Raw genomic sequence first — 26919 nt, forward strand, 5'->3', positions numbered from 1 at the left:
TTTTAAAAACAAATTTCCATTTCCGTATTTTATTTCATTTCAGAAATTGAAACAAAGCTCCCTTCACAAACATTGTTCAGCAATCAACTTCAAAGTTCCACATTAGACTCAATCAAAGGCACCATAAGCAAACTCATAATATATAACAACTTACCTGGAAGGAACAGAAGATAAAAAATTCAATAATTTGAACAGTGTTACGAAGTCAAACATTTTTTAAAACTTTTAACCGCAAACAGACTTTTTATTGTAACAAAATGAAATTTTTAACAACTATTTAAATTAATAGACATAGTTTTTAAGCTGACCAACCATGTAATCATCCGCTCTCACATCATTAACACACTAACCCCTACACTGTTTTTAATATCATTTAATTTAATTGGTATTTTTAGTAGTTTTTAAATGAATCAATGTACCATACCTGCAAATTAACGTGTTTTAAATAGCAATTCACCTAAGCTACAATAACAGCTGAGGATGTTCCTAAATAAGGAACGAAACATGTACTGTTGACAAATAAAAATTTTTGCCAAAAGGCAAAAAAAGTATCAAAACGGTGGAAGAATTTTAAATATAGTAAAAAAAAAAAACTTAGTGAGGCATTGTTGTCAGGTCGGGATTTGCGTCTGCTGGTGTGTGCCGCTGTGAAAATAATGATGTATTGTTTGTGGTACTGAGACGAGATCGTGTGTTTTTTTCTTGTGGCTACGTATCCTGCCTTATTATATTATTTTATTTTGGGTTGTGATTTTGTTAATTTACATGCCTACTATGTTGGGTGATTTTAATTCATAATTTATTTGTGTTGATATTATTTTAACTTTCTTGCGGTATGGTGTTTAACATACTGACCTGGTGTTGGGTGGAGTTTCTATTTATTGTGATGAGTAGTTGATCTACGTTATGTGGGTTTCACGGGGAATGATCCTTCCACTAGGGTGTGTCGGAAGCCCTCTATTAAGTAATTTGTTGTTATTCTTATTAAAATTTTAAGTTTGTTTGTGAATATTTACTAGTATCTTGTTAGGTTTTAAGCTATCCGGTGCACCAGGATTTTCTTTTAAAAATGAAGAAATTATTTTATTTTAAAGTATATTAATTTTATTTATATCTAAATTATTTATTTTGCCAACTCTTATGGATGCTATTTAGATTTTTATTCTTTGAAGTTCATTTTATTTACCAGGGGCTAGAGATTTCTTTAATTTGATATGTAAAATGATTTTTCTAAGTACATATTTATTTTAAAATTTTAAATGTGGGTGTCTTTCTGGGTGCATCCCTTCGCAATTCCTTGTGATCCCCACCTCTAACCTTATTTTATGGGTATGGTCCTGCACTCTTCCTTGGTTCCTTGCTTCCTTATTTACACTTGAGGTGTTATTTACCGTTTTTGCTTCAGTTGCTCCTTGTTTATTTTGTCTTATGTGCACACGTCCCTTGACGCACGTCATCATCATAACCTTTGTAATGGGGCGTTGCATCGTCAAAGAAAAGTTCAAACAATCGGGTTGGAGAATACCAGTCATTTAGAAAGCTTGATCGAGTAAACTCTCTGCCAAGCTTGTTCACAATGTCTTTTCCCACACATGTTGTTTTGGTTTTGCTTTAACATGATTAGATGTGCTTGGCCCTGCATGCTCATTTGAATTTCTGTTTTTTTACATTTCGGTTGCCCGTCATCGGAATAACTTGAAGATGTACATGGTACTGGACTAGCTGCTTCATCATTAATATGATTCCATTTTCACTCAATATACCACCACGTACACGGATTGTACGTTTTTCAGTTAGTTTTGTACACACTAGTTCAGCACCAATCCAAAGCTAGTTGCCAGAGAGACTGTTTATATTCGCAAACCACTCATCTTCATTGCTATGCCCATCACTATAAAAGCATTTGCAGGTGGTTCTATGTACTGTATATATATTAGCATCTAGGACGTTATCTGTTTCCTTAAGGATTCTAACCATCTGCTCAACAGTCAATCTGAGAAGAATAAATGATAACTGTATATAAGTCCTGAGATAATCCTGTTCATGCCCATTCTCGACATGGAAATTTTGTGCTAGAGAAAAGCAACTACCAATATGCCATAAATAAATTACAAATCTGTTAAAGATCACATTCCATTATTACAATTAACACAACAGTCCAATTTTACTAATAAAAGTGTTGTTGTTGTTGTTTAAGTCATCAGTCCATAGAATGGTATGATGCAGCTCACCATGCAACCCTATCCTGTGCTAATCTTTTCATTTCTACGTAACAGCTGCATCATACATCTGCTCTAAACTGCTTGTCATATTCATACCTTGGTCTACCCCTATCGTTCTTAACGCCTACACTTCCTTCAAAAACCAACCGCACAAATCCTGGGTGTCTTAAAATGTGTCCTATCATTCTATATCTTTTTCTGGTCAAATTTAGCCAAATCGATCTCCTCGCACGAATTCGATTCAGCATCTCTTCATTCGTGATTCGATCTATCCATCTCACCTTCAGCATTCTCCTGTAACACCATATTTCAAAAAGCTTCTAGTCTCTTTCATTCTGAGCTAGTTATCATCCATGTTTCACTTTCATACAATGCCACGCTCCAGACAAAAGTTTTCAAAACCATCTTTCTAATTCTTATATCAATGTTCGAAGTGAGCAAATTTCTTTTCTTAAGAAAGGCCTTCTTTGCTTGTGCTAGTCTGCATTTTATGTCCTCCTTACTTCTGCCATCATTACTTATTTTACTACCCAAGTAACAATATTCATCTACTTACTTCAAGACATTGTTTCCTAATTTAATATATCCTGCATCACCTGACTTTGTTCGACTGCACTCCATTACTTTTGTTTTGGACTTATTTACTTTCATCTTGTACTCCTTACCCAAGACTCTGTCCATACCAATCAGCAATATCTAGATCTTCTGCAGTCTCAGAAAAAATAACAATATCATCACCAAATCTCAGAGTTTTGATTTCCTCTCCTTGGATTATGTTTCCCTTACCAAATTCCTCTTTGATTTCTTTTACTGCCAGTTCTACATAAATACTGAAAAGGAGGGGGGTACAAACTGCAACCTTGCCTCACATCTTTCTGGATTGCTGCTTCTTTGTCAAAGACCTTGATTCTTTTCACTGCAAACTGATTTTTATACAGATTGTAGATAATTCTTCATTCTCGGTATCTTTTCCCGATCACCTTCAGAATCTCAAACAGCTTGATCCAATCAACATTATCAAATGCCTTTTCAAGATCTACAAACACTATGTACATGGGCTTGTCCTCCTTAATTCGATCCTTAAGATCAGATGTAAAGTCAGGAATGCTTCACGTGTTCCTACATTTCTTGTAAAATCTTGAGTCAATACAGACAAAAAATGATTTTTTTAATACTAAATAATTTCTTCTGAAGCCAAACTGATCTTCTCTCAAATCAGTTTCAACTTGTCTTTCCATTCCTCTGTAAATAATGCATATTAAAATTTTGCAGGCCTCCCATAAGTCCAACCCCTCGTCCACGTCGTGGGAGGTGGGCAACGGGATGAAGTAAGGGATTGCCTGCAGGGGTGATGTACAGCGGGGACTGTGTGTGACCCATGACCGCTACGGTAGCTGTGAAGGCCCTACAGGAACCCTGAAAAGTGGCAGCTAACGGGGCTCTGGTAAAGTCCTCAATGGCAGATGCGGCAGAAAAAGATACTTTTGGAACGGCAAATCTGGTAGAGGAGGCAACCCTCTTCCCGTGGGGTTTAAAGAAACACGGGGAACCACTGCCTTGTGGTGAAGAGAGATCTTCAAAGGCTAAGGGAGACAACCCCTACAGAAAACAGCAGGCTTGGAGGCTTAGGTGGCAGTCCCACCACCAACTTCGGGTTGCTGTGGGCTAATAACTCGCACAGCCTTAAATATAAACCATTAAAGAAACCGAAGTGAAACACAACCAGATTGATACTAAGTTGACGACTTTTGGCATGAAACGGAAAACGAGAATAGGTTTTTGGAATGTCAGAACCCTGAGAGAGAGAGCAGTAAATTGAAGCAAGTGGCTAAAGTGATGGAGGAATACAGGCTGGATATCCTTGGATTAAGTGAAGTACGGTGGCCAGACTTCGGAGAAATCCAGACTCTTAATAGGTGGACATTCCTGTATTCTGGGCAAATGGGGGAGGATGCAGAACATAGAGAAGGTGTAGGATTGCTATTGAATGAAACGGCAAAGAGGAGCCTCCTTGACTGGAAACCCATCTCAGAAAGACTGATGACAGCTCGATTCAAGACCCGGGTTCGCAATGTGACTGTGATCCAGTGTTATGCTCGCACAGAAATGCCAGAGATTGAAAAAAAAGGAGAATTCTACTGCCAGCTAAATGAGACTATTAAGAAAGTGGGAAAGAGAGATATTATCATTGTGATGGAGGATTTAAATGCAAAGGTTGGTTCTAACAATGAGGGACTGGAACAAATTATGGGAGTGCATGGAGTTGGTGACTGTAACAAAATTGGGGAGCTTTTCATTGATTTCTGTGCTAGCCATGGTTTGGTAGTAGGTGGCACTTTATTCCCTCATAAAAGATGCCATAAGATTACATGGGTGTCGCCAGATCAGGTTACAGGAAACCAGATAGACCACATCACCATATGTAGAAAGTTTAGAAGATCATTGACTGATGTTAGAAATAAAAGAGGGGCAGATATTGGAAGTGATCATCACCTGGTAATTGCAGAGTTTAGAATGAAAATTGTGGCAAGTGAAAGGAAATCTGAAAGGTGAAACAAGAAATTTGATTCAGGTAAATTGCAAGATGAAAGTAAAAGGAAAGAATTCCATATAGAATTAAGAAACCGCTTTGAAGCTCTTGCTGTTGAACCAGAACTTATGATGGATGTTGGATTATCATGGAAGAAAGTCAAAGACACATATTTAGACGTTAGTGAGGAGGTGCTTGGATTTCACAATTATCTCAAGAAGGAATGGATGTCTGATGATACTTGGAAAAAAATACAGGCCAGAAAGCTAGTTAAGGCAAAGATTAATATGTGTAAAACAAGACAACAGAAAGCCGCAGCACAAAAGGAATATGTGGAAGCTGATAAAAGTGTGAAGAAAAGTGTAAGAAAATATCATATACAGTGGGTAGATGAAAAAACACGAATGGCAGAAGAGGCATTAACAAGGGGAGATGCTAAGGAATTGTATAGTATCGCAAAGAAACTGTCAAGGAGAGGATTTATCAGGAATAAACCCGTTAAAAACAAGAGACGGGAACTACTGACCACCCGGGAAGAACAGCTACAGAGATGGAAAGAACATTTCTCAGAGTTGCTCAATAGAGATACAGAACAGAATGGTAACCAACAAATGGAACCAGTAGATAGTGACCCAAGAATAAATTTACATCCTCCAACCTGTTCAGAAATAGAGAAGGCCTTGAAACAGATAAGAACTGGAAAAGCACCCGGTATGGATAATATTGCGCCAGAAATACTTAAAGCAGATATTGAGACCTTGGCAAAATTATTGCACCCCCTGTTGGAAAGGATCTGGAATGAAGAAAAGCTACCAGCTGAATGGAAGAAAAGCCTTATTGTTAAGATACCAAAGAAAGGGGATATAATTGTGATAACTGGAGAGGAATTACATTGTTGTCGGTACCAAGTAAGGTGCTTCCAAGGATCATTTCAGAGCGGGTGAAAGATGTCGTGGAATTGCGCCTTAGAAGGGAACAGGCTGGATTCCATAAGCACCGTAGCTGTGTCGATCTCATAAACACTCTGAGAATCACCTTGGAACAAAGTGCGGAATGGCAGAACACCCTCTACTTGACTTTCATTGATTTTGAGAAGGCCTTCGACTCTGTAAATAGAAGAGTTATGTGGCAAACACTTGAATATGGTATACCACAAAAGATTCTGAATATTATAAAGGATATGTACGAGGGTTATAAATGTCAGGTTCTGCATATGGGAGATCTTACTGAACCAATAGATATGACCTTGGGAGTTCGACAGGGCTGTATTCTTTCTCCGATGCTTTTCCTACTTATGTTGGATAGTGTGCTCAGGAGAGTGTATCGAGGTCGGAAAAGGGGGATCCAGTGGGGCTTACAAGATAGGTTAAAAGACGTTATTTTTGCAGATGACATCTGCTACTGCTCAACGGTTCAGAGATATGGAAGAGAAGATTAAGCAGTTGAAGGAGGCAGAGGATGCTGGACTTAAAATAAATATTAATAAGACCAAGGAGATGAGGGTCAATTCAAAGATTGATGATAAATTGTCTATAGATAAAGAGGTAGAACAAGCAGACTCCTTCTTATACCTTGGGAGTAGGTTACTACGACTGGAGGAGCAGAAGAAGACATTAAGAGTCGTATCAGGAAAGCAAATGGTGTTTTTGTTCAATTGTATCCTATATGGAAAAACAAGAACATTTCTAGAAAAACTAAGCTACGACTTTTTAACACAAATGTTAAGTCTGCTCTGTTTTACAGCTGTGAAACGTGGCAAGTTACCCAGAAGATGACTAAACAACTGCAAGTCTTCGTAAATCGCTGTCTAAGACGTATCATCAACAGAAGATGGCTGGATGTTATTTCAAATGAAGATCTATGGGAAGAAACTAACCAGTAGCCAATTGAAATGAAGATAAGCGAGAGAAAATGGCGTTGGATAGGACATACCTTAAGGAAGTCCGCTGGAGCCATTGAAAAGAAACCGCTCGACTGGAACTCCCAAGGCGCTAGAAAGCATGGACGTCCGAAGAAGACCTGGAAAAGGACAATCGAAGAGGAATGTCTAACAGTGGGAAAAACTTGGAATGAAGTGAAGAGGTTAGCCAAAAATAGGAACAGATGGAAGCGTTTCACGGAAGCCCTATGCTCCAGGAGGAGCAACAGGAAATAAGTCAAGTAAGTCAAGTCAAAATTTTGCAGCTGTGAGATGGTGCGGTAGTATTCACACTTGTCAGCATCGGCTTTTTTGGGAATACGTATAACAACATTTTAAAAATGATCACTCTCATTTTTGATCCGTACAGAAAACAGCTGTCTCACTTAGTTTACAAAAGAAGTACATTTATTGTTCCACCTATTCAATTGAATAGGTAAATTGAAAATTGTAAATTGAATAGGTGGAACAATAAATGTACTTCTTTTGTAAACTAAGTGAGATAACATTCTGCTGAAAATCGGATGGCACTTCTCCTGTCACATACCTCTTACACACTAAACGGAATAACCTTGCCATACTCCCCCATTTCATCAGCATCAACAGCCTTTTCTTGTTGCAAAACTACATCATCTACGTCTTTACCTTGATACAACTGTTGGATATGTTCCTGCCATCTTCCTGCCTTGTCTTCTTTCCCTAGGAGTGGTTTTCCACCTGAGCTCTTAATATTCATACACCTAGTTTTCCTTTCTCCAAAGGTTTCCTTGATTTTCCTGTATGCAGCATCTACCTTTCCTAGGACCATACAACCTTCAACATCCTTGCACTCCTCCAGCCATTCTTCCTTAACTGTCCTGAACTTTCTCTCAGTTCTTTAATCACTTGTATTCCTTTTGCCCTCTTTTTTTGCATTCTTGTACTTTCGTCGTTCACCAATCAGGCCTAGTATCTCCTGAGTTATCCATTGATTCTTAGGTGATCTTTCCTTTCTTCTTATCATTTCTTCATCAACCCTACAGACCTCACTCTTCACGACTGTCCATTCTTCCTCTATTGTGTTTCCTTCAGACTTTTCATTTAGTCCTTGTGCAACATGTATCTTGAAAAAGTCCCTCACACTCTTTCCTTTCAACTTGTCTAGATCCCATCTCCTTGCATTCCTTCTTTTCTTCAATTTCTTCTACTTCAGGTGGCATTTCATGACCAACAAGTTATGATCAGAGTCCATGTCTGCTCCTGAGAAAGTTTTGCAATCCAATACCTGGTTTCTGAATCTCTGCCTAATCATAATGAAGTCTCTTTGATATCCTCCAGTGTCTCCAGGTCTCGTGCATATTTTGTGGTGTTTGAACCAAGTATTAGCAAGAACTAACTTATGATTGGTTCAGAATTCCACCAGCTGACTTTCTCTTTTAATTCTTTGTCCCGATGCAAATTCTCCTACTCTATTACCTTCTCTTCTGTGGCCTACCACTGCATTCCAGTCTCCCATCACAATTACATTCTCATCACTTTTTACATATTGTATTAAATCTTCTATCTCTTCATATATACTTTCGATTTCATCATCTACTGAACTAGTAGGCATGTAGATCTGCTCTATTGTGGTGGGCGTTTGTTTGGTGTCTATCTTGAAAACAATAATCCTTTCACTACGCTGGTCATACTAGCTTACCCGCTGGCCTATTTTCTTATTCATCATTTTTTTTTTTTTTTGCTATCTGCTTTATGTCGCACTGACACAGATAGGTCTTATGGTGACAATGGGACAGGAAAGGCCTAGGAGTGGGAAGGAAGTGGCCATGGCCTTAATTAAGGAACAGCCCCAGCATTTGCCTGGTGTGAAAATGGGAAAACATGGAAAACCATCTTCAGGGCTGCCGACAGTTGGGTTCGAACCCACTATCTCCCAGATACAAGCTCACAGCTGCGTGACCCTAACTGCACGGCCAACTCGCCCGGTTTTATTCATTATTAAACCAACTCCTGCGTTTCCCGTTTGATTTTTTGTTGATAACTCTGTAGTCACCTGACCAAAAATCCTGCTCTTCCTGCCAACTTACTTCACTTTACCAACTACATCTAACGTAAGTCTATCCATCTCCCTTTTCAGATACTCTAACCTACCACAACGTCCGACTTGTTGGCTGAATGGTCAGCATACTGGCCTTCGGTTCAGACGGTCCCGGATTCGATTCCCGGCCGGGTCGGGGATTTTAACCTTAATTGGTTAATTCCAATGGGCTGGGGGCTGGGTGTTTGTGCTGTCCCCAACATCCCTGCAACTCACACACCATACAGAACACTATCCTCCACCACAATAACACGCAGTTACCTACACATGGCAGATGCCGCCCACCCTCATCGGAGGGTCTGCCTTACAAGGGCTGCACTCGGCTAGAAATAGCCACACGAAATTATTTATTTACCTACCACAAGGATTCAAACTTAAACATTCCACGCTCCAACTCACAGAATGTCAGTATCCATCTTCCTGATGATTGACTCCTCTCGTGTAGTCCCCACCCGAAGATCCGAATGAGGGACTATTTTACCTCTGGAATATTTTACCTGGGAGGAAGCCATCATCAGTACATCATATATACAGAGAGAGCTGCACATCCTCAGGAGTTAGTTGTGGCTGTAGTTTCCCGTTGCTTTCAGCTGTGTAGCAGTGTCAACACAGATAAGCCATGTTAGGTATTATTAGATGGCCATAACAGTCAATCATCTAGACTGCTGCCCTTGTAACTTCCGAAAGACTGCTACGCCCCTTTCGATGAACCATTCGTTACTCTGGTCACTCGACAGATACCCATCCTATATGGTTGCATCTGCGGCTCGGCTCCCTGCTTCATTGGGACATGCAAGCCTCCCAATCGCGGCAAGGTCACACTAACTACTTTTATAGTTTCCCGATATGCCGATGTGCCAGAATTTAGTCCCACAGGAGTTTTACATGCCAGTAAATTTACCGACATAAAGCTGATGTATTTGATCACCTTCAAATACCACCAGACTGAGCTCAGATCGAACCAGCAAAGTTGGGGTCAGAAAGGCAGCACCTCAACCGTCTGAGCCACTCAGCCCCGCTATAAAAGTAACAATAACAAAATAATACGCACCATGATGAAAGCGTCATTCTCTTGACTGTATCGAAATATTTCACACAGAGCCACCTGATAAGGCACAATACTAAGCATCCCTTATTTTTGTGTTCAATTAATCACTACTGATCTGCATGTAGGGCAGTCGCCCGGGTGGCAGATTCCCTATCTGTTGTTTTCCTAGTCATTTCTTAATGATTGCAAAGAAATTGGAAATTTATTGAACATCTCCCTTGGTAAGTTATTCTAATTCCTAACTCCCCTTCCTATAAACAAATAATTGCCCCAATTTGTCCTCTTGAATTCCAGCTTAATCTTCATATTGTGATCTTTCCTACTTTTAAATCCACCACTCAAACATATTCGGCTACTGATGTCATTCCACGCCATCTCTCCACTGAGAGCTCAGGAAATACCACTTAGTTGAGCAGCTCGTCTCCTTTCTCCCAAGTCTTCCCAGCCCAAACTTTGCAACATTTTTGTAATGCTACTCTTTTGTCGGAAATCACTCAGAAAAAATCAAGCTGCTTTTCTTTGGATTTTTTCCAGTTCTTGAATCAAGTAAGCCTGGTGAGGGAGAAGTAAAGAGACTAAGGAGGAGGTGCAGGTTGGAAAGAAATAGAGTTAAAAATGGCTGTGGAAGTAAGAAGAAATTGAAGAAACTTACTAGAAAATTGAATCTAGCAAAGTCAGCTAAGGATAGCATGATGGCAAGCATAATTGGCGGTCATAAAAATTGTAGCGAAGAATGGAAGAGTATGTATAGGTATCTTAAGGCAGAAACAGATTCCAAGAAGGACGTTCCAGGAATCATTAATAAACAAGTCTGAGAGTAAGCAAGGATCTTCAAAAGGCAGAAGTATTCATTCAACAGTATGTAAGGATTGTTGGTTACAGGCATGATGTCCAGACAGAGGAGACACAGAGATTTCTGCATGTGGTTATGAGGGTATTTAGGGGTTGTATTAAGGATGTAAAGGAAAGGGCATATAAGTCTCTGGTTGACCCCAACTAGAGTATGGTTCCAGTGTATGGGACTCTATGTGTATGTGACGCAAATGGCAAACACTACTCTTTCCAAATGTGCAATAAATCTTTAAATGGCTTGTTGCGTTGCCGAGTTATTTATGTTTGAAATTCGTCAGGTATTTCTGCTGCACCCTGTACAACAGACATCACATAGTTGCTCTAGGGTGCTGGTGTTACTTGCTCTGCTCGGGACAGCTGCCTGTCACGTGACAAGACAGCAGCGGACAGGTGGGTTGCATACCATGGGGTACTGTACTTTCTTCTTGGAAATGTTAACATATGAGCAACAGCTATTATGATATTAATAATAGTAATAATACTAATTTGGAGCATGGATCTTGTGAGACGAACAGGACACAGATCACAGGGCAAGAACATTATTCATTGACAGTGGAAATATACAGTAATGTGCAATATGCCCTGGATATATACATTTTCACGATTAACTGAAGCTTTGAGATATGTATATTTACCAAAAGGAAATACAATTTATGTGATTTATACACATTCTTTGCACTCTCATTAATATACATTTCATCGGGCGAGTTGGCCGTGCGGTTAGGGACACGCAGTTGTGAGCTTGCACCCGGGAGATAGTGGAATTGAACCCCACTGTCGGCAGCCCTGAAGATGGTTTACCGTGGTTTCCCATTTTCACTCCATGCAAATGCTGGGGCTGCACCTTAATTAAGGCCACGGCCGCTTCCTTCCTGCTCCTAGCCCTTCCTATCCCATCGTCACTGTAAGACCTATCAGTGTTGATAAACATAATAGGTATTTTATTCGTTTTCCTTGATTTGACATCACTGATGAAGGGAATGGGTATTTTTCCTGGAACATGTATGATAAAATAATTTTTCATCATTAAAAGTGTTTTGACAAGGTGGACCCAACATAAACTATTTTAAATAGTTTCTGTAATAGATTCAGACCTATCTGTGTTGGCATAACATAAAGCCAAACGCAAAAATAACATTATTTGTATGGCATTAACACCATGACGAAGGACATTTGGGGTCGTTTAGATAGTCTTGTAACAATGTTTGGTACTATCGATTGTGTACTTGGCAAGCCGCAAAGCAAATTTCAAGTTTTCATCGGTGAGCCTGCTTCTGTGTCTAGATTTACAAATCTCCATTAATGAAAACATATGTATACATAAATAAGTTTATCTGAATATACTCAAAATATGTGCATTAAATTTGTGCAATTGAGGAAACCTCTCCCTTGGAAAACAAACATAAAATTCAGTCAAACTGTTTGTATTTGCAAACTTACCTTTTATTTGAGAATTGCACTGTATGTCAATCAGCACTAGCTGCAGTTCTGGTCCAACAGTTTGCACATCCACTGAGAAGAGCATAGCGAACACCTGCAGATACTTTTCCAACGCCTGAATATCATGAAACCTACTCTCAAATTTGTTAAATAGTGACATTAAATTCTCTTTATATCCTTCTAATGTTTTACCAGAATCGTTTGGAGCTAGACACAACTCTGCAGTCAAAGTGGGAAAATGTGTTATGTCTTTTTTCATGAACTTATTTGCCCATGGTAGTACTTTTTGCTTAAAAGCTTTAATACGGTCAAAGAGGTGATTAATAGTAAGATCTCTACCTTGTAGGAAGGAATTAAGATCATTAAGGTGGCCCGTGAGATCTACTAGAAATGCCAAATCTCGTATCCATTTTCTATTGTTCCGTTCTTCTAGTGGTTCAATATGCATTTCCATGAAAAGAACTACTTATTTTCTCGGAACGTAGAAGCGATGTAAAACTTTTCCTCTACTTAACACCACACATTTGTATAATACGGAATATCAAGATAGTCTTTTTCAATGTCGCGAAGAAACTCGTGAAATTCTCTGTGGTTCAGTCCCCTTGATCTGATGAAGTTAGTCGTTTTAGTAACTACATCCATGACAGTTCCAAGTTGGATCTGTTTTGAACATAGATTTTCCTGGTGTATAATGCAGTGCACAGGCAGAAGATCGTGTTGAATGTTCATTTCTTTTAATTTGTTTCGGAAACGCCCTACCACTCCTGTATTCTTCCCACACATTCTAGCTGCCCCATCTGTTGCTATGGACACTGCTTTTTCCCATGGAAGGCCGAAACTCTCCACTGTCACTTCGAGACTCGCAAATATATCAAAACCAGTTAAGGTATGTTTCATTGACACTATGTCTAAAATTCCCTCCCTTGCCACAAGGTCACTGTTTATGCCTCTGATAAAAATAGCAACTTGGGAGGTGTCATTAATATCCGTGCCATCATCTATCGCTAGTGAATATGCTATTAAATTCTTTGTGATGCTGCATAATAATTGACTATGAATGTCATTAACTATTTTACAAGTGATCAGCTTTAACAGCTTCATTTCAAGTAATACTAATCCCGTATTGACTATAATCAATCAATGAATATTCAAGATAAACTTAAATATTATAATTGAGCGGTCCGCCTATTCAATACAATATATAATTTATTAATATCTAGGACATGTTTCGTCCCCTAAGGGACATCATCAGCTAATAACAAATTAACATTAATATATGTAATAAATATTAAAATTGCAAAGACACATTCAATGTTTGACAATTTAAAATAAGATCTTCAAATTTTGTTAAAATTGTAAGTCATAAGACAGGTAAAACAGTCAAATTGTCCATATTTCTCTTGTTGATGTTCTTGGAAAATACCAGTTTTGCTTATAAAATCTTAAGATATCATTTGTTGTAAAAAGCACACTTGATTTGTATTCCTTGGTGAAAGATTTGTAAAAAATTTAATAAACATTCCTTAGATGGTATACTAAACTTTAAGTGCTTCAGAATTTAAAGTCAGATCGGGGCCGTGATGGTAAAGTTCTGAAATAAAATGAAAAAATAATATAAGTGTAAGTAACGTGAAATAAAAACAATGTAATGTAATAAAATCGTATTACTTACTCCTTATTATTGGCCCCGATGTGCGGAGAAGGACTCACTTCTTCCGAAGTAAGCGTGCATCTGATTTAAAACTAGTACTGGTAGTTGCTACGCTGAGCAGGGAGTGTGGAGGGGAAGTAGGAGAGTGTGTCCTAAGTTGAATAACCTGAGTGTCACCGAGCGTGTGACGTGTTAGAGTCTGGCGTTTCTTCCTAACTTTCGCTTTTAATAGTTCTTCATATAAAATGTTATACTTCTCAGAAAGCTCATTGATATTATTTGTTGGATTGTTTCTCTGGTCCAGATAAATGTAGATTTCCTCATATATGTTTAATAAATGGCCTTTCTTTATGGTTTTCAGTATTTTTAGGTCATTATCTATGTTTGTAAACATGCGATTGGAGTCGGTCATGTAGAAATGAATCTACATAAGCAAGAGCAGTGCTTTGCATACATTGTTTCAAAACCTCAGCGAAATGCTCAACCCATCATTTGAAAAACATCATGAGGTGCACTGAGTGGCAACCAACAGAGCCAGATTATCACCGCAAGGTTCAAGACCAGAGTATGCCCTGTCACCATGGTTCAATGATATGCTCCTCCTGCTGATGAAACCATCAAGAAGCAGTTTTATAGGCAGTTGACATACACCCTGAGGAAAATCAAGCAGAAGGACATCATTGTGCTCATCGGAGATCATTTATAGAAAGGGAAGTTAGGGATTGGAATAACTTACCAAGGGAGATGAAAATGAAAACCTACAACCTGTTTTCCAGTCTTTGACCGGGTCAGGGATGAGATGAATGAAGCATATATAGGCTATTGGTACGATGGGGTCGCCACTCCCAAAGTGATTTATGAATGACTGATAAATGCTATGAAATGATAATGGAGAGTGTTGCTGGAATGAAAGATGACAGGGAAAACCGGAGTACCCGGAGAAAAACCTGTCCCGCCTCCACTTTGTCCAGCACAAATCTCACATGGAGTGATCGGGATTTGAACCACGGTATCCAGCGGTGAGAGGCCGACGCGCTGGCGTCTGAGCCACGGAGGCACCAAGGGAGATGTTCAATAAATTTCCAATCTCATTGAAATCATTTAAGAAAAGGCTAGGAAAACCACAGATAGGGAATCTGTCACCTAGGCGACTGCCCTAAATGCAGATCAGTATTGACTGTTTGATTGATTAATTGAGTCTATGTGCTCTATCTCACGAGTACCTTGCATAGTCATGAAGAGCTGATAGCATATTATAGTAACATTTAATGTTAAAGGGTCGCACATAAATTCTAGGCTTGGCTGCAGACTGTGGAGTAATTTTATGTATACCGGGCGAGTTGGCCGTGCAGTTAGGGGTGCGCAGTTGTGAGCTAGCATCTGGGAGATAGTGGGTTCGAATCTCACTGTCGGCAGCCCTGAAGATGGTTTTCCGTGGTTTCCCATTTTTGCACCAGGCAAATGCTGGGGCTGTACCTTAATTAAAGCCAACTCCTAGGCATTTCCTATCTCATCATCACCATAAGACCTATCTGTGTTGGAGCGACGTAAAGCCACTGGCAATATACATATATATAAAGTATCTAGAGCGTATAAGACATGCAAGTACTGGTGGAAAAACCACAGCTATGTGGGATAGGAGGAAATGCCTGCCCTTAAACTGAAACAACCAGGGCTACACCAGTTTAGATACCTCCACTGAACTTGAGAGGGTATGGGCTAATAACCTATAACCCTGAAATTCTATTATTCAGGAAACTGAAAAAGAAACTGGACCAATTTATCATAATACTTCTGATATGAAGAAGGTAACATGAGGTGGATGCTGGAATGTTTCAACAGGCAGACTAAAAAGGGGTCACCAAAGAAATGACGAGCCATGAGGCTAACATCCTGGGCTAGAGTGAAACCTGATGGACTCTGTTTGGTGAGATAAACTCCACAGCAAAGAAAGTTTTATTTACCGTACTCAGGAAGAGACAAGGACAACTATCACAATGAGGGAGTTAGCATTCTGATGTCAAAGAATATCAAGCGTAGCTAACTGGAGTGGCAACCAATACAGCCGGATTATCACCGCAATGTTCAAGACCAGAGTATGCCCTGTCACTATGGTTCAATGATATGCTCCTACTGCTGATGAAACTATCAAGAACCAGTTTTATGGGGGGTTGACATACACCCTGAGGGAAATCAAGGACATCATTGTGCTCATCGGAGATCTGAATGTAAACGTCAGAAGCAACACTATCCATACTGAGAGGATCACTGGGTAGTGTGATCTTGGAGAAATGCTAATGGAGAGCATTTTATTGACCTCTGTGAAAATGTGATTCTAGTAACAGGAGGTACATTATAACCACACAAAGACCACTATGTAACACAGATATCCTCAGACAAAACGACCTGGAATCAGAGTGACCGGAGAGTGGAAATAGAGAGGACCCGTTCTGGATGTCAGGAACAAAAGAGGTGCTGAAAATGGCAGTGACCACCACCTTGTGCTGTTCACTATACAGCTGTGCTTTTTCTCTCTTATCTTTTCTTTTTTTGTTACGTCGCACCAACACAGATAGGTCTTTAAGAGCTAGAGTGGGAAGGAAGTGACCATGACCTTAATTAAGGTATAGCACCATCATTTGCATCGTGTGAAAATCAGAAACCATGAAAAACCCACTATCTCCTGACTACAATATATGGCTGATGATCACAACAGCGAAAAGAGGAACAGAGCAGAGAAGAAACAGGAGGTTCAACAGAGACGTGAGATAAAATGAAAGACCACTTCAGGCTTGCGCTGAAAAACCTCTCCAGAGCCCTAGAACCAGGTTATCTACAAGATGTGAATAAAGTATGGATCAAAGTGAAGAAATCCATCACTGATACCTAAGAATCTGCACTTGGGTTTAAAAAATCTGAAAGACCTGAGTAGATATCACATGATACCTGGAAAAGAGTGGAAAGGAGGGAACTGAGAAGAAGGCTCAGCAACATAAGTCTACTGCAATGCAAGACAACTAGGCTGAGCTCAGATTATACAGAAGCCAATCGGAATCTAAAGAGAACTTTCAGATATGGCAAGCATAGATTCACAGACCAGCTAACAGCCAAAGCTGAAACAGTAGTGGCAACTGACAAGTGATGATTATGATGATGCTTGTTGTTTAAGGGGCCTAACATCGAGGTCATCGGCCCCTAATGGTACGAAATGAAATAACAAAAAGTACAAATACATCCACTGACCAAGATAAAATAAAAAAATGTCATGAAGAATGAATGGATGGACATGAACCCAACAAAAAACAAAAAACAAACAAACAAAAACAGTGGATCAGACTCAAAAGAAGATCGTAAATAATAGTATTATTGACCAAGGGACCACTTATAAGCACAATGATGCTTGATGTCTAAAGGGGTGCAAAATCCATGTCTAAGGCCCCACAGAATGGTACATGTCGCGAGTAAAGTAGAACCATGGTATTTGTCATGTTGGGGTACTAATCAAAAGTAGCAAAGAGTCACGGTGTTCCACACAAGATGGTCCTACTCACAAATATTGTACTTCATACAGGGAACGCAGACCTATGGTGTTTCTCACACAATGGCACCACTCACAGCCAATGCAAACCGATGAGGCTCCTCACCTAGGTGTACTAATCACGGGCGCCGGTATTCCCGTGTGTTCCTCACATAGTGGGCACCAATCACAGGCAACGCAGACCGACGGTGTCGCTCATATAGCGGTACAACACACAGGCTCCGCCCAGACCCGCGGTGTCGCTCACATGGGTACGACGCATGGGTACTGGAAACCCCCAGGCCAGCCTCTTTACTGTTACGAATCAAAAGCCTATTTCGTATCTAATTTAGTGGTACTACTCGCAAGTACAGGCAACCCATGGTGTTCCCCACATGATGGTATGAATCAAAAGTAGTTTCATGGTTCTAATTCAATCATCCCTTGGTCGCCCCTTTTAGTCGCCTCTTACAACAGGCAGGGGATACCGCAGGTGTATTCTACATGTGTGTCCCCCACCTGCAGGGGGTAGTGTGTTTGGTCCGCGAGAGGTATTTTATTTCCCTCAAGTCCGCTGGAAAGCCGGTTAGGACCCCCCTATCCGCCACCTGGGATGCGCCACGTGGGAGTATCATCTCTCCCCCTGCTACGCCAGCGTAGTAGGTTCGCGGTCCACCACCTGGGACGTGCCATGTGGGAGTATTACGCAGGCGTAGCAGGTTCGTGGCAACTGACAATTTGTCTGGCTTTAATCTTGCTAAGTTCTATTTGAAAAACCATTTGCTACGTTCTTAGCAAGATTAAAGCCAGTCAAAAAAAAAAAAAGGTAGCATCCTCATATCCGAGACTGAAAAAAGAACAACTTCCAGAAGATTTGAACAAAGCCGTTCTTATAAAGGTTCCAATGGAAGGGAATAACTGGAAACTGCTGTTTATACCTAGCAAAGTCCAAATAGGGCAATCCTGAACTGGATCAGAAACTCAATTTATGAACAGCTAAAATTGGGACAAGTGGGTTTCAGAAAGAGAAAATCATACATAGACCACATCAACACCCTCAGATCATCACAAAACATTTTACCAAGTTGCAAGCATCTTTGTACCTGGTGTCTGTGGATGTTGAAAAGGCATTTGCCCAGGAAATAAAGCCAGATGTCGAAGACTTTGAAGACTTTTGGAATACCAGATAAGATTATGCAGTGAATTATGCCTGCTTGCCAAAGAATTCTGAGTCACGTCAGTAAAACTAGAGTCCACAAAACTCGAAGTCAGAACAAAAAGACTCAAGATTAACCATATAAAAACCAAGGAAATGCGAGTCAAACGATCTGCAGAGAAGCTTTCATTCGACAAAGACAACACTGTGCACATGGATATGTTCCAACACGTTGGTACATAGTAGTTACATTAAACAAAATGGCAAGACTTAGATGTTCAAAACAGCATCAGTAAGGCACAGGGAATCTTCCTACAGCTGAGAACTGTCTGGAAAACTAGACTACTTTCCCGTACCACTAAGTTCCTGATATTTAACGGAAATGTAAAATCAGTACTCTTATAAAAAGAGTCTGGAATCACAGAAAGTGACCCAAAAGTTAAACACACCGGGCGAGTTGGTTCTGCGGTTAGAGGCACACAGCTGTGAGCTTGCATCCGGGGATAGTGGGTTCGAATCTCACTGTCGGCAGCCCTGAAGATGGTTTTCCGTGGTTACCCATTTTCACACCAGGCAAATGCTGGGGCTGTGTCTTAATTAAGGCCACGGCCGCTTCCTTCCAACTCCTACACCTTTCCTATCCCATCGTCGCCATAAGACCTATCTGTGTCGGTGCAACGAAAACCACTAGCAAAAAAAAAAAAGTTAAACAATAAACTCCAGACCTACTTGAACTGCTGGTTGAGGAACATATTAGGGACATGGTGGAAAAGTTAAACAATAAACTCCAAACCTACTCGAAAACATATTAGGGACATGGTGGCCTAATGACATTCAATACCAAAGTTTGGGAAATAATCAATCAGGCCAATAGCAGAGCAGGTCAAGAAGAGAAAGTGGAAATGGTCTGAGCACAACCTGAGGAATATTGAAGGATCAATTGTGAACCACGCTCTGAAGCCACAATGCTGGAGCAAACAAAGTAGGGCGTGGATAACATGGAGAAGATCTAAAGATCAGGAATTTGCAGCCATGAACCCAACTTGGCAGGAAGCATGATGACTGGTGAAGAACAGAGTGTGTTGGTTAATCTTTGTGGAGGCCCTATGTTCCACTCGGAATTAAAGGTTTATATCTCTATTATAATACTGAGAGAGAGATGTGGGTGTGTTTGTTCATAATTCTGTAGAGAGAAAGTTGATGAATCTTCTCAAATGTGTTTTATTTTTTTATTTTTTATGTTCAGTCTCACATGTCGGTATGGCCAGCATAAATACTGAGGGATTATTGAAGTCCTCAATTTTTGTTTTTAGCCAAAGTATTTAAACATCCTTGCCTAGACATCCTCCATCTCATTATCACTGTTGTGCAGTACTCAGTCTTGAGACTGGTTTGCCCATGTGGTAAGTCTTCTCCATTTGACTTGGTCATAAGCAGCACATTTTAACTCTTCATAGCTTTACAGTATAGCATTTTGAAGAAATATCTTCACAAAGGTCTTTTCTTGGTCCTCCTTGGGGGCACTTGCATAGTATTTTGCCTTCAACCACTTCAGTCATCAAACTGCCATGCTGAAGACTATGGCCTATCCACATGAGCTGTAGCTTCCCAATCTGACTCAGAAACTGCCTCATGTACATTCTCTCTTTCATCTAACATAATAATAATGTTATTTATTTTACATCCTACTAATTACTTTTACCGTTTTGGGAGATGCTGAGGTGCCAGAATTTTGTCCCGTGGGAGTTTTTTAACATGTCAGTAAATCTACCGACATGGGGTTGACATATTTGAGTACCTTCATACACCACCAGACTAAGCCAGGATCAAACCTGCCAAGTTGGAGTCAGAAGGCCAGTGCCTCAACCGTCTTGAGCCACGCAGCCTGGCCTTTTTTCATCTAACAGAATACTTGACTGTTCCTAGACTTTCAACAGTAAATAAAAAAGTTTAAAAAAACACCTCTCACAATCCATAAACAAATATCCCCTTGTACAAATATTTTTAGAGCAATAAAATTAACCAGTCATTTACCCATGAACTTATCTCCAAATACCAGACCAAACAGAGCTGCCAATATATATATATTATCTTTCCCAATTCATGTTTTAAAACAGAAATGAGTTGAAATAGGTGGACGTCTCAGGATTTGACACCATTTTTACTTGATTTCCAAAATAATATGCCAATTACTTCACTAGAATGCTCACTGTATGAGAATGTCACTGTGAAAACAAATAAACCATTTTCAACTCATTTCCTGAACAACTACTTTCAGGTAGCTATTCTTTGAAGCTATATCTTACAATTTAGTATCATTTACAATGATTTTAAAGACAATTTTATAACCAGACTGTGTATACTACTAATTTTAAATACCAGTGCAGATAACTGAACGAGCCTAGAGTAATTTAAGACAATAAACATTCAATACTCACCAATTTTAAAAAGATACGATCCCGCTGGGAGGTTAATAATCTCAGTATGTTTGCACAGCTTAAGGAAGATGGGCTTTTCAAAATGGCCAAATATTCTGTAAACAAAGCTGAATATGGTAACGTCAGTCACTAAGGTGGCATAACTGGGTAAGGAATACTGAAAGGAAAGCACAAAGGAAAAAGGATTAGAACTAGTCCTAGCTGGATTAGAAGTTAACGGGAGGGTGAAGATCAAAACACCTAGAAGGGTCCAGATTTGTCTAACACACAAAATATCATTTGAAAATATTTTTATACTGCATAGAAAAAAAAAGTCCATTATAAAACATTGCTAAAAGTATCAAACAAGCTATTCTCACATAGTAATGTACAATGATGTAAAAATAATAAGAACATACCAGGTGTGGGGTGCAAAAGATGTTAAAACTTTGTTCAAAAGCTAAGGATTGAGTAGTTGAGCTCCACAGTTCTCAAGATCATTGCATCTGAATACAGCAAGATCAAAACAAGTATCTACTCCACAGTTAGGAATCTGAAATGATAACCTACTATTTAAAAACCTGCAAATATGCACATAATGTCAGTAAAGGCAACCAGAATTAAGGAAATAAAAATGAGGTTTGGCTGTCTAGTCAAGCACCTGCTACAGTAAAAGGAGAAGACCATAAAGAAATATCTGTAAACAAGTTGCTGTTAAGGGTATCTGTTTGAATGTTGTCAGCAAACTTATCAAAACCTGGTAATAATAGTAATCCCAATGCTAGAAGGACAGTTCATTCAATACTGGAGAAGGTGAGTGACTCCTTGGAGACAACCTGGTGAACAAAATAGAATTTGATAGGGAGGTATGAATATTAATGAGGCTTATGGAAGAAAGAAAGAAAGAAAGAAAGAAAGAAAGAAAGAAAGAAAGAAAGAAAGAAAGAAAGAAAGAAAGTAGAATTGGCTGCAAAGGGGATGAGTCTGGATCTGTTAGGAGTTAATGATATTTAGGTAAAGGGAGTTAACAAGGAAGAGATTATAGTGTTCTTAACAAGTGTTGAAAAGGGAAGGGCAGAAGTGTGGGGTATGGGGTATGACTGTTCATCAGGAATACCACTGCAAGCAACCTAGGTAAGACACATAAATGAGTGAATGATGTGGCTAGATTTAGCAGCTGGAGGAATTAGAATGAAAACTGTCTCAGTCTATTCACCATGAGAGGTTGCAGATGAAGGTAAAGTTGACAAGTTTTATGAAGTGATAGACAACATAGTCAGGGTCAACAGCAAGGATAGGATAGTGCCAATGCAAGAGTTGGAAACAGAACTGAACGATATGGGAAGGTGATGCGTAAATGTGGGAAAGATATGGAAGCTAACAGGAATGGAAAGTGTTTGCTGGCCTAACGTGCTAGTATGAGATTAGGAGTTACAAATACATTCTTCTTCTTCTGCTTTTCCTACACCTGTGGGGTTGCGGGTGTGAACTGCATCACACAAGGATTTGGCTCTGTTTTACATCTAGATGCCCTTCTTGATGCCAACCATATGTGGAGGGATGTAGGTAATTACTATTGCATTTGTCTAAATACGAAGAGAGTGTAGGGACAAACACATACACCCAGTCCACGAGCCAGAAGAATTAAACACGATTAAAATTCCCGACCAAGCCGGGAATCAAACCCAGAACCCCCTAAACCGAAGGCCTCAACACTGGCCATTCAGTCAAGGAGTTGCACAACAAATACATTCTTCAAGCATCAAGCTATTCACAACTACACATGGGAGGGTAGGGAGGGACTATATGATAACAGACTTTGAATTCAGGAAATCTGCTAGAAACATGCCGGTATTTTGGGGATTTTTCAATGGGTACAGATCATTATCTGATCTGTAGTGAACTAAAATGTCTCTTGACATAGGATAGGGAAAGTCAAATCTGTCTGCAAATGATTAATAATAAGCAAATTTAAGGGCTTTTTTCTGCAGTATTGGTCCACTAGCAGACAATCCCTTAGCACGAGCTTGTATCAAGCAGTATTAATGAACTTGACCATTTTCAGTTTCCATTAGATCCGTATTGACTATTAATGATTTAATAATCATTTAACATGCAAGAATATGCAGCAAATGTGAATCCTACATAGGACACACCGTTTGGTTTCCGTAATCAATTTGGCACCAGAAAGGCATTGCTGGGGATGCAGGTTTTGGTACAAAAATGCACAGATGTGTCTTTGGATGTATATGCTCGTTTTATTGATTATGAAAAAGATTTCAACCATGTGAAACATGGAACATAAATCCAATTTCAACCTCAACCAATATAATTTTTGTAATAAATAGAAATTATAGAGTTAGTAAATAATACACAAGAGGTAGCATTGGCGCCACCGTCTACGAGAGAATCACTGTAGCGAGCGGAGCATGTTGAAATCGCAACTGTTTGGCAAAAAGCTCATTCCGCTGTACTCATCAATGTAAATAAGGGACTTTTTAAAACTGTGTGGATATAGATAAGATATACAATTCTTACATGTAAACATTTTCAGATACTACAGTATACTTGCGATGCTTCTCTCCAGTAATAAAAGAAAGTCCTAAAAGCATAAATACAGGAGAAATGCATGATAAAAGAGGATGGTGTTCAGGTGCAGTTAAGTACCACAAAATAAATTTATTGTTCATATTAAGCCTTCTAACAACATACGTTTAGAAAGAGGGCACATATATTTCACTATCTTTTGTGTAAATGACCAGGACTTTGCTATAATTCTGCCCAACGACCGAAAATGTCCTCTGTCGTACGAAGCGGATGAGCAAGTTTTTAGGCCTAAAAGCGTTGGCAAGATTTTGGGGTAAAGTAGACAATATTTTATCAACGCTGGTTTAGATGCTGGCTTTCTGAGCCCAAGTTGGCAGGTTCGAACCTGGCTCAGTCCGGTGATACTTGAACGTGCTAAAATATGTCAGCCTCTTGTAGATATATTTACCGGCACATGAAAGAACTCCCGTGGGGAAAAATTCCGAGATCTTGGCGCCTCCAGAAACCGTGTGAGTAGTTAGTGAGACGTAAAGCCATTATTGTTGTTATTATTATTATTATTATTATCATTATTGTCTATGTTTTCTAAACGCGATTACAAATGAAAATATGACAATAAGAAGATGTACAATATTAGAAGGATCCACCTTTCAATACTTCGTTGTAAGTTGAACTAAAAAGAAGTCGCAACTTGTTTATTGGGACCAGTTTCGACACATTACAAGCGTCATTATCAGCCAAATAGTAAAGTAGGGCAAGATATAAAGATCTTAAAACAACTAATACATTGAACACAGGCAAAAAATTAACACTGATTCATATCGTAGCAATTCACTTAATGTCCAAAACACAATGATCGCAATCAAGAGAGTAAACAGAATATCATTGTCTTGCGCCGAAAACAAATATAGTTGAAGTTCACAAGCAGGTCAAGTATGCACTTATGTAGAGTCGTTGCTAGACAGGCCTTGTAGGCATTTGTTTCTCAGGCCGAAGAGTAAAAGGTGACGTAATTGAAGTCTTAGGAAAACAGTATAGGATTTAATTTCGTCAAATTCAAAATAGATATATAAGTTTGAGAATAATTTAAAACATTAAAAAGAATAAAGCCAAATAAAAATATATTAAAAATAGGAAGAAATAATAAAAGAAAATTGCAATGTGAGGTTCAACTCGAAACAACTTGCCGTAGTAATTGATAGATGAATGGGAGATGATAAAGAAAAGGTTGGGGAACGTTTATTAGAGGGTGGTGGTGGTGGTGGTGGTGGTGGTGGTGGTGGTGGTGGTGGTGATTATTGCTATTAGAGGAAGTACAAATGGGTAAATATCTTCTATATAACACTAAACCGAGGAAAAAAGAGGAAGAGGTCCGACACTTCGAAAAATGAAGATATCGGTAAAGGGAGAAAAGGGCCACGAAGGGCATGAAAATGAAAGACTCCCTAGCCCTCGCAAATCTAATAGCGTCGGGGTCGGAAAAGAACAAGAGTTGACCAAGGGAGGTCGGACAGGATAGATGAAAGTGAGGAGCCTGGCACAAGTAAGTGGAAGCAATGCCAGGACTCAGCTAAGGGCCCCGTGGTCGCCAACCCACGCTCCGAAGTTCAGAGCCCCTGGGGGGTTAGAGAGTGGGAAGGAAAGGAAAAATGGAAGGGATCCGATATTTCGAAAAATGAAGATATCGGCCAAAGGAAGACAAGGGCCACGAAGGGCGTGAAAATGAAAGACTCCCTAGCCCTCGGAAACTTAATAGCATCGGGGTCGGAAAAGAACAAGAGTTGACCAAGGGAGGTCGGACAGGATAGATGAAAGTAAGGAGCCTGGCACAAGTAAGTGGAAGCAATGCCAGGACTCAGCTAAGGGCCCCGTGGTTGCCAACCCACGCTCCGAAGTTCAGAGCCCCTGTGGCTTAGAGGGTGGATCCTTCTAATATTGTACATCTTCTTATTTCTCTATTCAATACGGAACGATCATGAAGTTTTTAACTTTAAATGGAAATATGACACTCGGTTGTGGTTTCACTCTATTATGGAGATTTTATTTAGCTTTTCCTGAAATGTATGATTTGCTTTAAGATGTTAATTCGTCGCCATAAGACCTATCTGTGTCGGTGTGACGCAAAGCAACTTTAAAAAAAAAAAGAAAAAAGATGTTAATTTGTAGAATGATTTCCGTTAATGGAAATGGAGAGTGGTAAATTATATGATTGAAGAGAACTGAAAAAAATACTTACAGTAATTTTTACAATTTGCTTTACATCGCACTGACACAGATAGGCCTTATGGCGATGATGGGATAGAAAAGGACTAGGAGTGGGAAGGAAGTGCCTGTGGGCTTAATTGAGGTACATCCCCAGCATTTTCCTGGTGCGAAAATGGGAAGCCACAGAAAACCGTCTTCGGGACTGCCGACAGTGGGGTTTGAACCCACTATTTCCCGAAAACAAGCTTAAAGCTGCGTGGCCCTAACCGCACAGCAAACTCGCTCGGTCAATAATTGTATACAGTCCTATACGACATTTAAGGGAATAATATTGACGAAAGTACTCACACGTCCACACGGTGTTGCACATCTAGTCTTTACATTTTAAAATCTGGTAAAGTATGAATGCTACACGTACTGTACGAAGGGAAAGCAACAAACTGTATATACAGAAAATATATTCAGTAGCTTTTAATACTATACATACACACAAAAAGTTAAAAACGGAGCACAATTCCAGGCTACCATGTACATTCTTATTTTTGTTGTTGTACGAATTTGCTTTACGTCGCACCAACACACACAGGTCTTATGGTGACTATGGGATAGGATAGGGCTTAGAGTGCGAAGGAAATGATTGTGGCCTTAATGTACAGCCCAAGCATTTTCCTGGTGTAAACATTAGAAACCATCTTCAGGGCTGCTGACAGTGAGGTTCAAACCCACTACCTACTGAATGCAAGCTGACAGCTACGTGACTTAAAGCCTGCAGCCACTTGCTCGGTATCATGCACTTGATTTTTCTGGATATTCGCTTCCAAAGGCATGGCCATTCAGTGAGAGGAAAATGCCATCCCTTATATTTCCTAAAACATCTATTTCAGTCTCCAAGGAAAGATCCAAAGAAGATAAAACGCTGGTTAATAGAGCAAACGCCTGAAAAGCCTTATATCTGACAGGGGAATCAGTCGCGAAGTCAGCCCAAGTAGGCCTATACACATGACAATAAGTGTCACGCAATGTATTATTTTATAGGCACGAAAATGAATTTCAAGGAAAATACTGGTGAAATGATACGCCACTGCCCTTTATGAACCTCTCTATGTAGCCATAAGCTGCGCAGGAGACTAGCATTTTCCTTCAGAGAAGTATATACTTCAATTTATCTGGAAGCTTCAGTAATGACAGTGCCAAACAATCCAGCTTTCGCCAAACAGCGCGCTCGTTCAACTTCGCATGCGACTGCAGCGCCAGTGCTATCTCTAGTGTATTATTTACTAACTCTATGGTAGAAATCATGGGGCTAGGATAAAACCCCTTTAACCCCAAAACTGTACCA

At 39.7% G+C, this 26919-nt stretch overlaps 1 protein-coding gene across 4 annotated transcripts in view; it reads right to left on the reverse strand.

Moving 5' to 3' along the window:
- Positions 1–26919, reverse strand: part of sws (patatin like phospholipase domain containing sws) — an 874342-nt gene that overhangs the window by 696737 nt on the left and 150686 nt on the right. For 3 of the 4 annotated variants that reach the window (XM_067138236.2, XM_067138234.2, XM_067138237.2), the window contains exon 6: positions 20850–20956. In XM_067138236.2, coding sequence (XP_066994337.1) covers positions 20850–20956 — 107 coding nt within the window. The remainder of the gene's footprint in view (positions 1–20849; positions 20957–26919) is intronic. The other variant, XM_067138235.2, reaches the window with a different exon arrangement.

The sequence above is a fragment of the Anabrus simplex genome, chromosome 1 (assembly GCF_040414725.1).
Source record: "Anabrus simplex isolate iqAnaSimp1 chromosome 1, ASM4041472v1, whole genome shotgun sequence".
Classification (NCBI taxonomy): Eukaryota; Metazoa; Arthropoda; class Insecta; order Orthoptera; family Tettigoniidae; genus Anabrus; species Anabrus simplex.